Below are 15,043 nucleotides of genomic sequence, written 5' to 3'. Positions count from 1 at the left end.
CAAATGTGTACCAACTGCCTCTTTAAAGCCTTGGATGGTATAAGTAGGAGAAAGCTTCACTTTGTACCCTAATTGATTCTGATTTTACAACTTTCAATTGCACTGTTCGCGGAGAGAGGGCCAAGAAAAAACATTTTTATTATTTGCTAGGGAAAAATTAAACTTACAATCTGCAAAGGAATATAAGACCTAACCAGGAGCAGAACTATTTTATTTTGATAATCATACTTCTAACTTTGTTTTATTCAGCCGTTCTGCTCTTACCTTCTATTCTTCCCCTTTAATAAATTTTCTCAAGTCAAGCCATCAAAGATGGGGCAGAACTAGGGCTAGGAGTCACAGTTCCAATTATGTCACATTACTCCTTAAATTCTAAAACTCATATTTACTCTCCCATCTATGACAGAAACAGCAGCCACCTAGCCTCTAAAATCTCCATTCCTTTATGCAGTTGTCTTATTTGGATAGGAGGATAAATATTTTCCTTTCAGTGATTTGCCAACCACTATAACATCTTTTTTCTTCTTGCTCCAACAGTTATTTGTCTCCAGTAGGTGGTACAATTGGATGGCAGGTTCAGAAATCACCACACAGCACACTCCTCATTAACCGGAGGAGATGGCCAGCATCATGTAAAAAGGATGAGAGCTGGGAAAACGGTCAGCTATCAGGAAAGCCCACTTACAGCACATTTTTGCTGAAGTGGTGGGGCCTAGCGACACAATTCCCCTCACTGTAAGGCCTTCTCCGGTACTATACACGTGTGCTACATTCAACAACTGTTACTAGAAAAAGCTGGTTCAGAAAAATAAGGTCAGACTTTACCTTTTCACCTGTTAAAGCTACCATGTCCAGAGGTCCATACATGAAGCGCCCAACTAGTACCTGAGGACCGTCTTCTGCTGCAATGACATCATTAGCTCGGTGATTAGCAGTCACATTCTGAAATAAGAGCAGAAGGTGGGAAGGGTAGTATTTCCTTTTGTAATGAGGCTACTGTCTCTATTATGTTATTATGAACAGTGACATAAAACCGCCGTTGTGGACACTGTGTCTGAGCTACCTCACGGCGCACCTTGCAGCACCTAGCAAAACCGCATTCTTAATTCAGCTGGAGCCAGGTTTCCAGTAATGGCAGGTTGCTGAACAGACTTCCTAGTAGGAGTGCTCAAGATGACCCAATACGAGAGAACATTTAAGGGAATGCCAATTATCTTTCATTTCAAGTGGTGCCACAGATTCACACAACTATGTGCAAGACAGATGCATCTTAACTGACATTTCTAACTGAAGTGGCATCTGAAGAATGAAGAAAATTTTTTTTTTTCTTGAGTTATGGATTCATCTAGTGTATAAGAAAAACATAAAAACCTCCTCTTTGCTTAACTGAAACTTAAGGCCCCTCTGTTATTTAAAGAAAGAAATATACTGTCTCCCAATATGTAGTGATAAACTAACAAATCGTTAGTTTATCACTACAAATAACAAATTGTTCCTATTGCCTAGCTGTTAATTTGTTTGCCTCTGGATTATGTTAGCAGTTTTTAGCTTCTTAGTAATATTCAGTTATTTAAACTCATGCTTTGGGATATCAAACTCCATTTAAATTGCTGCCAAACTCAAGTTCTATAGCTGCCGTAAATATTAAGATTTATACTTACTCTCAATTTGACATGTGTCCTTTTGCGTAGCCATTTTTCTCGTGGATTGGATGGACTCAGTGTTGCTGCATCCAGGTTGTCATTTTCCTTGAAATTTACATTTTCATACCTCATCACCTGAAATTGTATTAATATTTTAATTAACAGTGCACAGCCCGAGGAGTACACTGCTGCCCCAGCTGAATGACACTGCAGAGCCAAAAGCAAAATGAACACAGAAAGAGGTATGAGCCATAGGTTCATGCTAATTGTATAGACGAATAAACTGCTTTCACTCCGTTGGCCAACACCTAATGTCAAGTACTGACTGAACAGCTTTCCCATTCACAACAGAGCTTGCACATTCTTCCAGAGAAAATGGTGAAAACATTCGTATGGTATCAAGTGACACTCACATTGTCTGCTCATGGTCTGCAAAGCCAGTAAAGCAGTTTAAGATCACAAAAGCATTTTTTAATGTCTTTTATGGGGCAGAGGTCAGATTCCCAACTCCATCTGTCTTGATTTTCCATACATACAGACCAAATGGTTCTTGCCGCCTTTTGGGTATTACTCACCACTGCAACAGGTGATAGGCTCAGGATGTGGTTTGTGGATAGTAACATGTGAAGATAAGAGGACTATAACTTCTGAACATGCAGAACCCTAATATGTCATACAAGCTACACATTCTTACAACCTAAATATCACATACTTACCGAGAAACCTACATGTCCAACTCAGATTTCAGGACACAACCCACAAGTTTCAGAATCTGTGGATTATTCCCTTTTTCAACTGAAACCACAAACTGTCTTACCGAAATCTGTGGGTTGTGTCCTGAGACCATGCATAACATGAGGCTACTTCATTTTGAATTAGAAATAGGTTAGTCTCTCTTTCACAAGCTAGCAGAAAATTACTCAAGTGGTACATTCTGTGCTGAAGTTTTCTGCCCTGGATGTCCTCTCTGGAAGAGCGGCCTAGAATATCTTTGAAAGACTTCTCATACGAAGTTCCTCAAGTAAAATCCTGCTGCATTCAGCCTTAGCAAAGCAGTTGGATTTCAACAAATCCTAGTAATGCTGAGAGGCCTGTGTGTTTTTTAACAAACTTGCATAAATTCCCTTCACTGGAGGTAATGTGCAGGAAATACACGCACCCACAGGGCATTCAGGAGCCATCAGCCTTAACCTTAAGCCCCAGCAAAGGCAGAATGTCCAGACTACGCTGGAACTAAGCAGTCCTTTATGTAATGCTGTAAGCTCACATATTGCTTTACAGGCATGTTTAAAATGCTTGAAGGGTTTATTAAATTCTAAAAGTTGTAATGCACACACAAGGCCAGGTAAGACACAACAATGCAACTTGATAACAAGCAGAAAAAAGCCAGAATGATTGCTAACAGACAACTGGGCTCAGGGAGGCATTTGAAAGGAAAGATAGGAGAACGTTCTGATGGATTCAAGGCAAACAAAAAAACCATCCTGAGAGAGCAGACGAGATGACAAGAGCTATAAGAGAGCTTCAAAGGAGAGAAGAAACATGCTTGTACTATTATCTAGGGCCCTTGAACAGGGAAAAAAAACCAGGGATTTGCATCTTGTCACTTCCAGTAGAAACCTTTCCTCTGCTGTGGGATGAGCATCAAATAGGATTCCTGTTGTGGAGATTGCTCTCATTCACAGAATAATTCCTAAGCAACTTTAGTTTTGCCTTGATTATGGGTGACACTAGTCAGAAGCAAAGTTTTTATAATTAGCTTTTAAAATTCTGCATTGCTTTGACTGGAATCAGATATACTGAAGGACGCTCTGAAAGGACAGCAAGAGGTTGGAAGGACTCTTAGAATTCCATCTATTAAAAACAGCAATCAAAAACTCCTCAAGTGGTCTGGTTACCAGCCAGACTGTCTGCCGCGCCCTCCGCTCCCAGACTGCCCTATAAAGATGGGGGCTTGGTACAACTGCACAGTATGACTCTGCAGCAGTTCTGGACTGGAGGGAACTCAGCCACTCAGCTTCCATTCCCAGGAGCGCATCCAGGGAGCTAACGTCACTGACACCCACACTGGGGGCAGGAGGTGGAGGGAGCTGACACTTTGAGACCAGCTAAAAGGCATTCCGAGAGAAGCAGGCATACTGACATGTGCCAAACCGATTTAATGGAAAAAAAGTCACTATGCAGTTTTCTGCATTATTCTCCCTACATTCACTGGATGTAAAAAACACCAGATTCTTGCGTTAATCCAAATTAAACTGCTTGTGAGTGGCTTTTGGGGGAGGGTCACTTTGGATTCTTGGAGGGATATTACCCTGCAGATTTCACTTGATCACCACTTAATTTTTAATTTTTTTTTTTTCCCCACTCCAGGTGAGATTTCTCAGCCTCACCACTTTCTCTAGATGACAGAGCACTGCATTATGCCTAAGTCACTGTGAGCTGCTGTCTAATTACTGACAGAGTTAGGAACAACAGACCCATCGTATGACTCCGAAATAAATTCTGAGGAGACAGCACACACAATGCCTCAAAATACTCTAGCATAGTTACGGAAAAGACTTTATTTTCTTATGGGAGCAGTACTTTCAAGCTGCTGGTTTATTACCAAGGGTATGCTAATAAATTGAAATTTAGTAGGGAAACAGATGAATAAGGCTGGAGTAGCCTATTCCTTCAAAATCAGCAGGAAATTAATACATAATACAGGCTTATAGTGATCTGGGCATGGGATGGGTAAGGTATGTGTGACAGTGCATTGGTCCCAGTCACGCAGTCAGTAGTAAGAACACCAGCCAGCTGTGCTAATGGTGGGCTCACTGTCCCCTTCATCTCTGCAATAAATCCACATCTGTCATTCCCACATCCAGTTGCATGTGATGCAACCACAGTTCGCCATCTAACAGAACTAAAGATTAAAAGATTGATCACCCTTGGAAGATGCAACCAACAATAACAAGGTTATGTGTTGCATAGAAAAAAATCAAAACATCAATGACCTGTCTTAAAATGAAGGCCACAACGTCTGTAGATTCCCAGTAGCTGGCATGGAAGAGATGCGGCAGGGCCACAGTTGGAAAGGCTGTCAGCACATCTGGACAATACAAGGCATAATCTATTCGTTTTGTTCCCCACCACTTTGCAGCAACTACAAAAAACCCAAACAAAATAGCATCACATTTCTATAAGATATCTTCTTAATAAATCTCTTGCTGTCTTTGTGTTTAAGCTAGATAACTGAATGAGGTCATCTGCTTTTTTAACAATATAATGATTTATAGCACTTTTAATTATGGATAACAGTCCTATCATACTTCCTCATGCCTGGAACATGCTTCTACACCCCTGTTAGTACGAAACCTTTAATGACTATTTATGAGTAGCACCTTAATATAAAACTGTGACTTCAATTCTATTACTTTATCTACTTAATTACAAACAGAAGAGGAAGCTAAATTGTGTTATTTTAGGCTGTTCTTATTCTCATCAAATTTCCAAGCAGGGAATTTTCCTTTTCATAATAAACTTTTCCACAGAAAGGACGTGGTGGGAAGGGTTGTTGCCATATCAGACAGCATATGGCACCAGGCTTCACTCACTGTTGGTGAGGCATGCTGATGGCAAGCTTTCTGTTGACCCTGAGTTTTCACTGTTTGTGCTCGCCAAGCTCAACTTTCTTGTTTTTCCTTGTGGTTGATCAGATGCGTTTGGAGATCCAGGACTCTCCTGAGAGAAAGTTACGTTCAGAGAGCTGTTCTCAAGGAACAGTGCACTGTGGTTGTGGATAGCATCACCTGCAGGTTACAGAAATGAAAATAATAACAACAACAACGGGATGAACAACATGGCTTTGAAACTAGTGTGTGTGCATTTTATTTGGTTCTTTTTATTTTTTTTATACAGAGCTAATGAGTGTTTGCCTGAGTAACATGAGATATAATGATCATGGATGAAACTCCTTCAGAGTGAGGAAGACAGCATGAGACAGCATGACTAAATGGAGAAAGCACACCCTAATGCCATGAAAATGCAATGGCAGCTGGGTGCTTTTGGCCAAGATCTTCCAAACTGGTTAGTGATGCTGGGATGCTATTTTACTTCACACTCAACCCTATACATTTTAAAGCCATTCTCTGAGAAGAGCTACACAGCTCTGGGAGTCTGTGATACTTCTTCTCTTTTCCTCTTCCTGACACGAGGAAAATGACTTTAGAAGGAGAGCCTTCAGCAAGGCTACCTACTAGCTTGTGTGCTCCCAAATGGAACAGAATTCTCATTTATTCACACTGCTCTGACAGATGAGCTATGGGCCATGGCTAACACCTCTACTTAACGAAACAAAACACATGTAAGAATTGACGTGCATTTAAATAAAAGAATAACTGATAATTTTGCTTGAAGCAGCCTGCACATCCCTCCTGTACCTAGGAAAGGCAGAACCTGAACTGAGAGTTAGGATATACAGCAAAGCACACATCAAAAACACAGCTGACTCCTCAGTGTTGTTTTTCACAGAACAAACCTCTCGGCAAAGGTCAACTATTTGTAAAAATAAATTGTTTAAAATAATAGTCAAAGACATGGAAGTCTGAAAGTGACACTTTAACTAAAGCAGTGGTATCACCTTACAATCCCTCTTTAACACAACTAATATCACAAAGCTTGTAAGCAAGAATAATTTTTTCTTAGCAATCTTCTTTGGTTCCATGCTTGCTAAATACGTCTGTGCCATTCTGTCCCAGATGACTTGTTTTCAGCACGTTAGCACATCAGTATTTCAAATCCTCAATTTGCATAAGGAGAGAATGCTTAAGAGAAAAACAGGTAAGGAAAGCTATGAAAACAGGCACTGTACCTAATTGGTGAGATCTTCCATCTCCTAGTGGGTATCTCTGGTATCGTGGGACACTGAACGGAGGCAGGAGATGGAATCTTTTCTCCAGCAATGGTTCAAGTCTGCAGGCAGAGGGGTCAGCAGAGTGAAAGAAACTGTACACTTGGCTGCAGGCTGGGTGGACCTGGCACACTTGAATGAAAATGAGACAGAGAGTTCGGTATTGCCCCTTTAAAATTTTCAAGAAATCTATACAGAAACACGGTTAATATGGTCTTCTGCAAACTCCAGACTAGCATTCATCTGGCCACAAGAAATTTAACTGTTTGCTACTTCATAGGTAAAGAACACTTTACTGCAAAGAAGTTTAGAAACACCACAATCTGAGATCCAGGCATGTAGCAGACATGAAGATCAGACAGAGAAATGGACACAAGTGAGGAAGTAAAGAGAAGTTTAACAATCTTGTAAATATATTATTGAGCATTACAGCTGTGATGCTCAGCACGTACAATATTTACCAGCAAAATAGTCTGATGGTCCTGTTACGTCCAGAGGACTTAAATCTGGGTGACAGCAGGAGCAGCTAGGAAACAAAGCACTGCAGTTTCTGAAGTCACCTTATGTAAGCTAACGTATAGAAATGATATTGGTCATACTACAACAGCAAAGCAGTGTTTATGATTGTTGCTGAAGGTGTGCAGCTCCTGAGGGTTTTAGGGTATAACTGTAAATGCAAATCTCAAGACCACTTATTCAGCTAATAATGCATTCTTTTGACTAAATGCACAGCACTGAAGCATAACTTATACTCAGATGAATGATCACATGAAACTGCTAAGGTCTGTAAAACGGTTGGTGTAGTCACTTCTCACCACACTTCCATCACACTGAATCTTGCCAACAGGAGCAAATAAATTCATTACACCCTCATTAAACCTAGTACAGTTCATATAGTACTGCATTACATGTTACAACAGTCAGTTTATTAACTACAAGAGTAAAGGAATTACTAAAGTATTTATAAGATATGTTTGGGAGTTTTATTTCTGCTCCTCATGAACTCCATGCAAGACATGTTTTCAAACTTGCTGTGATATACAATAAACCCTAAACATTCTTTTGATAGAATCGCTATCTGTGGTGATAAAAATCTGGTAACATGTATGATGTTTTTCCTTAGAAGACATGTTTGGTACAAGATTGTTCCTATGGACAAGCCAAACACATGCTTAACTGGAAACCAAGAAGAAAGATGTTAAAGAGTTTTAATATAAGGTGTCACAGGATATTGAATAGAGTCTGCCTTAAGTGACATCTCTCACCAGAGCATACATCACGGAATTAACAAAAAAAAAAAAAAACCACCACATCATCAAAACCATACTACTTAGCTTCTTCCTCATGTTCAAGAGCAGCAGTCAATATATTTGTACATAAGCAAAACTACAATGAGCAAACTTGATGCTGTACATCTTCCTCTGCTGCAGTTACAGAGAGCCACTAAGAGTTACATCAGAAAACACTATGTTCTTATGGATTTTCTCAAGTGCCTTCAGTGTTGCTGGAAGGACTCTAAAAATTTGGGTTCTGGTGCTTGCTGCTATTAATGGTATATAAGGGCAAATCTTGCTATAGTCTATGCCGACGTTACCAAGTTCTAAGGTTAAAGATCGATACTGAGTTGTAATAGCAGCATTGCCATAAGCAGGTTAGAACAATACTTTGTTCTGTTCTGTATGAATGTTTGTTCTATAAAGGCTACAGCATAGGCACATAATGTTTTTTCTCAAACCAGTAAGATAATTAACCTTTTATTGATCACAGTAAAAACCTCCTCAAGATACTTCAACATTGAGGATCCGGTTCAGAAAAACATTAATTCTAAAGATCAGGCACATGTTTATGTATCTTTTTGAATACGATCAGAAACAGAACTATCTGAAAAAATAGAAGTTCAGTTGCTCAGAAAAGGACTAGAATGGGGCGTGCTAGCTCATGAACAGTTAGGACACAATGCAAGACCCCGAGGAATTTGTGATGTAGGAAAGAAAGAAGTTCATCTAATTTAATATTCCATCCACTTCTCCAAATTATCCTGCGAGTAGAGCACCAAATCACAGCCAGTCCATGTAGCTGTTGAAATATGGGATTGTCAGATACTCAAAATGGTTTAAGCCTCAGAAGCCACACGTGTACCCAGCTCACATCTGTACAGGCAGGCACCTTGTCAAGTCTGGTTAAACCTATAATGAAGGGAGAATGGCACAGCTATTCAAAGAGCAACCAAATGCAATCCATTGGCAACAGATGAAGATCAGACTGCTCCTCACATGGCATCCGAGTTCACTGCGTAAGATAGATGTGATGAATCACATCCATGGGGACCAGTTTATTGCATGTCCTCCATGCTAAACTGTCCGGAAGACTTATCTTCATGTTATGAAGATGTCAATATTCATAGCCTCTCAAGAAATGCTCTGGGACAAAACTTCCAATAAGAATATACCTACATACGATCCAGTGCTGTCAAATAATGAACTTTTTTCTTCTTTGGACATGCAGTACGCATTGTATTTTGCATTCACTGACTCACTCTGAGATAACGATCTTGTTAATTCTGCATGATTTCTGTCACACAAAGTGAACAATGTGGGTGTCTTTGGAGTCATTAAGTGAAGCTTCATGGGTTGTTCCCCCCCCCCCCAGCTCTCTCTGTAAAATGTTTTAAAGATTGTTATCAGTGGCAATTACCAGGTTTCCAGCTGCAGGATAACCAAAACCTACTTTTGATGTCTGTTGTATGTTGATTCTTCTAGAAAGGATGGCTCTGTGCATCAATCAACACACCTGGTAGCAGATGAAAAGAAAGTGGGAGATAATAAGACTGCTTGTTGAGGACACTATAGAATCTTTTCCCTTTCCCACTATCAAACAAATAGGAGCTTCATGTCACCCTTGTCCATTTCCCACCATTAAGACAGCCACATGCAAAAAAACATACGGCCTGTGAGATTCCCCTGTGAAGAATCTTTCCATGGTTCTCCAGGAGCTACTATCAATTACCCTTTTTTCTTAGCATGTTCTACCTAGTAGGGTACAAAATGTGCCCATCAGTTTACAGTGCTATGAAAACTAGGTAAATTCTCACAAGTAGTCCAGTTAATTGCATCACAAGAGAAGCAGAAGGGAAACATGAGCAAGATTGCAAAGATCCAAGACTACTTTTGATGGCTTTCTTCAAGCTGTATTTTGTTCTTAGTATTTGCCAGGAAAAAAAGGAAACAGGTCACCTGAGTGAGAGCGTTTAAGCACAGCAGAAATTAATTATTTGCAAGGAAAGTATAATTCTCTTGCAAAGCCCAAATAATGAGAAATAAATTCTGTGAGGTAAAGCATTGCACTGCATTATAATTAAAATAATATTTTCGCAAGCCTATAACTTTGCTGCATGCATTTAGGGATCTAGTACTTATAAAGTAGAGCAATAAACTAGGTATTATTGCACTGGACTAGAGCTTCCCTCCCTAGTGGGTAGCATATCGGTTTATTCTCCCTTTCTCATCATGCTTAATATTAACTGCCAGAGCCAAACATAAAGGAAGTGCTTAATGCAATTAAATCAGTTGCCCAATTGCACCTTCTAATACTTCTTGTATAGGAACTTTTTCTGTATATGTCTGCCTTCTGTACATGCATAGAAGGCAGACAGAGACAAAGAAAGCAAGGAACGCAAACAGCAGAATTATGAAAGTTGTCAGCACAGGGCAAATTTAGTGGCAACAAGAAAGCACGTTCTCTGATTTGTCAGCTGTTTTCATACCCCTCTTCCAACTTGGCAAAGAAACATAGCACATCATGTTCCAAAGGAGATTACTGTGGCATTTCGCAGCGTTAGTTCTCAACTTGATCATCGAGAGCAAGTGCAAAACACCTACTGTTAAACCATCCTAAGGTAGAGCAGTGCCACTTTGTGGCTGTAACTAAATGTTCACCATAAATTTGGAATTCTAAAAAACACTGACACAGGCTAACAAGCCTCTTCCAAGGATAATCAGTACACAGAGATTCTCCACAGAGTGGAAGAGTCTGGCAGAGATACACAAATGAACAGTACTTTAGAAAATAAGAACTGAGCCTAGACAGTGGGAGGACCACAGAAGAGAGTGCTAGAGGGTAACCAGAAAAACTGTTACCAGAAGGAAGCACTAAGGGACCAATAGAATACTCAGCAGAAGAGAATTAAAATACATTTGTCAAGGAAATAAAATATTGGAATGAAGATTTGGTTTTAGCCACATTCTTATTCATGTAAAGATAAATATTCAGAAAGCAAAACATGACAAAATGCATCTGTTTTGCAGACAGAACAGGCAAATCTCTGGACACAGTTTTCTTCCCTTTATTTTTAAAACTGACTCTAACAAAAAACATAAATAAAAACATCCTGAATTTTATTTCTCACATTTCCAGGTAGCTTTCTACCTTTCATTTCAGTAAAAAGGGCACCTGACTCTTCTCACCTAACTTCCAACAGTCTGCATGATAGGTTTCAATTTGCATGTCTTCCTCTCAACTGTGTCATATTTATCACTTTAAAATGGAATTCTCTTACTATATGTACCTCTAAAGACTAACTGTGTTTCAAGTAGACTCTGCTCTCCTTGGAATGTGTTTGAAATGCTGGCCAGTTGAGCTGCTCTCAAAGCATGCTCCCTGCAGGATATTAGAGGGAGGATGGAAGTGAGAACTAATTTGAAGAAAACGATTTAAAATACTAGTAATTAATGTGAAATTTTCCTGTCAAAGTGTCTGGAGAGTGCCAGAGTTGAGACTGGGGAAAGGAGGAATATTGGCTAGAGTTTAGAAACATACAGTCTCAGTTCAGTAAAGTATTTAAGCACTGAAACTTGCCATTCATCTCTTCCTAATCCAGATTCTTAATAGTTATCTCATTCATCCACTATAAATTTAAATATAAATGAGAAGGGAACTTTGACTCATGCACAGAGCTGCGACCAAGATATCACAGAAGGACTCAGAAGTTGTGCTTGCTCTTTGCTTTCTAGTATCTAAAGGTAAAAATATAATTGTGTGGTACATTAATTTCTTCCAAACTGGTAACAGTTCTGCTGTGCAGAAGAGCTTGCTTTAGGTTCTTGTAGCAAGTGGAAAAGGATGCTACCAGGACTTAACGACATTGTGTTTTCTCTTTACTGACACATTCTAATCAATAAATGGCAAGCACATACAGTAATAAGCCTTGTGGTAACCTTCAGAAATTCTCTTCCTACCAGTCAGGGCAAAGCTGTCTCTTTCTTCTCTTGCCTTGCACCCTTCCCCAGTAACACAGACTAGTTTTAAGTTCAAAACAGCATTATGGCCTCATACAAAACATAGCCGAACTATATATCCCAGTAGTCTCATTTTTACCTTGTTCATGCTTTGCCTGGATTTCAGACAGGAAAAGGTTATGACCAGCTTGCGAGCTTCTCCTGTCCCAGTGATCCTGCTTCACAACGTAAGGTTTCAGAAAAGCAGCTCTCACCTCTGTGAATCCAACGTTATTTCTAAAGGGCATGTTTATATGGCTAACAATGACTTTTAAACATAATTGTCACCCTTTTGAACACACAAATACTTTCACATGCAGCACAGCATTGAAGGGAAGACTTTGATTACACAGAGAATTACACACAAAAACTGTATCACTTCAGAGAAATCCCTCTTGCAAAAAGCCACAATTCTGTTAAATTTTCGCACATTTTCAATATGTCTCTTGAAGTGACATGTGAATTTCACCTGTGCTCATCACGACTGACTGATGAGAGCGCTTATCGCACAAAGTCAACTGCTGACAGCCACCACCGGCTATATGAAAAGTTGTGTCAATATCTGCCACTGAGATACTCTTGTACCAAACATTGCTGGTATTTATTTTCTACTTACTGTGCAGTAACTGGCATCTGCTAATCAGCATTTGTCCTCTGAGACTCTAAAAACGTATCTAACGAAACAGAAGCATGCTCTATTTCCTGTATGATTCCAAAGTAAACGTGTCCACTCTGATTCACTAAATGGACACCACAACATCTTGCAAAAATAGAAATTCTAGCTCAAAGAATTTGAATCCATACGTGGAAATTAATACTGGCAGATCTGTCCACATGAAGTCCTAAAAAACCTCCCTCAACTCCCTGCCCCGAACCCCCCAGCAAAACCCCCACCACCTTCAGAGGAAAAAGTGTTGCTAATCTTGTAAAGAAATCCCTAAGACAGAAAAACAAATTGCAGTGCAGTTTTCAAAACCAGTCATCACCTATGGAATTTCTGTTCATTGCCCTAACAGCTCTTTCACAGAAGCCAAAAGCCTGGAAAAAGTGAGAAAACATTTATGAATTCCCATTCTCTTTAGCTGAGTTTTGGGGTTTGGTGGGGTTTTCTTTCTTTGTTTGTTTTTGTTGTTGTTGTTTTTAATTTGAACAAAACTGAGTACTGCAAATATGAGGAATTAAATGCAAAATGGGAGTTTAATTATGCTCTTTTGTAAGTCCATGGCACTTACTAAAAAGTCCTCCTAGACTACTAAAGGCTCTGAAAGACGTGAGTTTGGTCATTTTTTTCATTATGGCAGGTAAAATAATTTTCAGCTTATATTACATACCGCTTTATTCCCACAATCAAATGTGACTTTGGAAGTTCAGTCAAATGACATTACTGAAAAGTCTATAAATTGAGAAGAAAAGAATTGGGAGTCCAGAATTGTTGTCTCTTCTTACTATTGCAACTGATTTTCTTACCTCACCTGAGATAAATGAACATATTTCCTATAAAGATGCTGTGCTACTCAAACCTCATACAATGCAAAGAGGTGAAACACCCTTTGAGAAGTAAAATAAACTCTTACTTTAACTGAAAAACTGGAAAAACCCAGATATATTTAGAAATAAAACAAACAAAAAAATCCTGTATATGTTTGATCACTAGGCTCTGTTACCAGAGAGTCAAAAATGGCTCACAAGCAATACACCCAGGGGTCAAATTTAACCATGAAGCCAGACATGAACAAGATGTAATGCTGAACCAAGCACAGATGTTATTTTTGGTATCTTTTTCAAGGACTGATCCTTGGTGAGGTGCAAGCTGCATGTTATATGACACGGAATATATGATTAGCAGCAGAGCAAAAGACACAGTACTGTAAATGGGTGAACAGCGACACCTTCAGAACAACCCTCATCACCTCAGTGCCTACCTACACTAACACTCCCATCTTTTAGAGGGAGAAACTTACCTCACTCCTCAGTCTTTAACTAGGCTCCTTTATTTACCTCCTTTTATATGAGTCTCTTTGTTTACAAAGGTCATTAAGCAGCCTGTATTCTAACCCCAGAAAGAGCTTACCATCCAGGCCAGGCAGAACAGTACTCCTCATGGCCAGCACCAAACCAAGCGGCGATCCAAAGAGGAAGAAATCAGACACCTCGAATTCAAATCGGCCCAGGTTTACTTCTGAGAGACTGGAATTCACAGGAGGAAAGTCTGCACCATCTTTCAACACACTTGAGTGGATGCTGAGCAAAAAAAATGCACTGATTCAACAATAATGAAGAGGACATCCAGAGAAAAAAAATCCATTCCCGAAACAGGCTGCTTTGAAAACTCTAGCACCTGTACCTAGGTTCGAGCAATATGCCTTAAAATGTAGAGAGATATTGCAGTATAGCAGCTATTTATAATGATTTCCAGTGTCACTATACCTTCAACATACGAGAGTTTTCTACAGTCGTTCTACAGAATACTTATTGGTAAGTTACACCAGGACTCTGAAGATGGAAGCTTACCTCCCCTCCCTTTTAGCCATACAGATGTACATAAGCTTTTTCTGAAACTTCTGCTACAGATTCTAACCTACTCAAGTTGCGTAAGGACAATGGTATCAAAAGGTTACAAAGTATGTTACATGATTACATAAAAAACATTGTTCCAATCCATTCCCTGATCTATGAACTAGAATTTCACTACTTTTCAACTATTTATTATAGGTTAAAATTAGTGATGCTTATAGACTGCTTTTAATCTTCTAAGTGATCTAGACACTTTGATTTACTTTGTATGCCATACATGCATGAAGCAAATACAGATCACCTACCCCCCAGCAACAGAGAAGACTTGGCCCACATTTAGTTCTGCTGGAGATGAAACTTCTACATTCAGAAGCAAAAAATCAGCACATACATCTGCTGTGCAGTCACGAGACAGAGCAGAACAAGCCTCCAGAGCACGCAGAACCCAACTCGGAGATGCTGACTGTGCTGACTTGAAACTGACACCCTCACAGGTCACCTGCACACTACCCTCTGCATCACTGGCCAAGCACGGATCAGAATCCAGAAATCTTGAAGACTGGTCCCAAATCAGGTCAAGACACCAGGCCTCTCTTTCAGTCTGAGAACCTAGTGACATTCTCAATTTATAACCTGATGTTACTAACTGAAACTCTGGAGGCCAAGCTTAGAGCCCCTTTAGAGCAGAAATGAAGAAAGTCAAGAATTAAATCCACCATCAC

At 39.6% G+C, this 15,043-nt stretch overlaps 1 protein-coding gene across 1 annotated transcript in view; it reads right to left on the bottom strand.

Moving 5' to 3' along the window:
* PITPNM3 (PITPNM family member 3) overlaps positions 1 to 15,043 on the bottom strand; it is a 78,178-nt gene that overhangs the window by 11,448 nt on the left and 51,687 nt on the right. Inside the window, exons 9-14 of the mRNA XM_086762903.1 lie at positions 13,879 to 14,048; positions 6,496 to 6,666; positions 5,240 to 5,434; positions 4,640 to 4,788; positions 1,662 to 1,778; positions 826 to 942 (exon numbers count right to left, since the gene is read on the bottom strand). Of these exons, the coding sequence (XP_086619029.1) occupies positions 826 to 942; positions 1,662 to 1,778; positions 4,640 to 4,788; positions 5,240 to 5,434; positions 6,496 to 6,666; positions 13,879 to 14,048 (919 nt within the window). The remainder of the gene's footprint in view (positions 1 to 825; positions 943 to 1,661; positions 1,779 to 4,639; positions 4,789 to 5,239; positions 5,435 to 6,495; positions 6,667 to 13,878; positions 14,049 to 15,043) is intronic.

Source organism: Chlamydotis macqueenii, chromosome 19, assembly GCF_036417535.1.
Source record: "Chlamydotis macqueenii isolate bChlMac1 chromosome 19, bChlMac1.mat, whole genome shotgun sequence".
In the NCBI taxonomy this organism is placed as follows: Eukaryota; Metazoa; Chordata; class Aves; order Otidiformes; family Otididae; genus Chlamydotis; species Chlamydotis macqueenii.
This window is presented reverse-complemented; position numbering and strand designations above follow the sequence as displayed.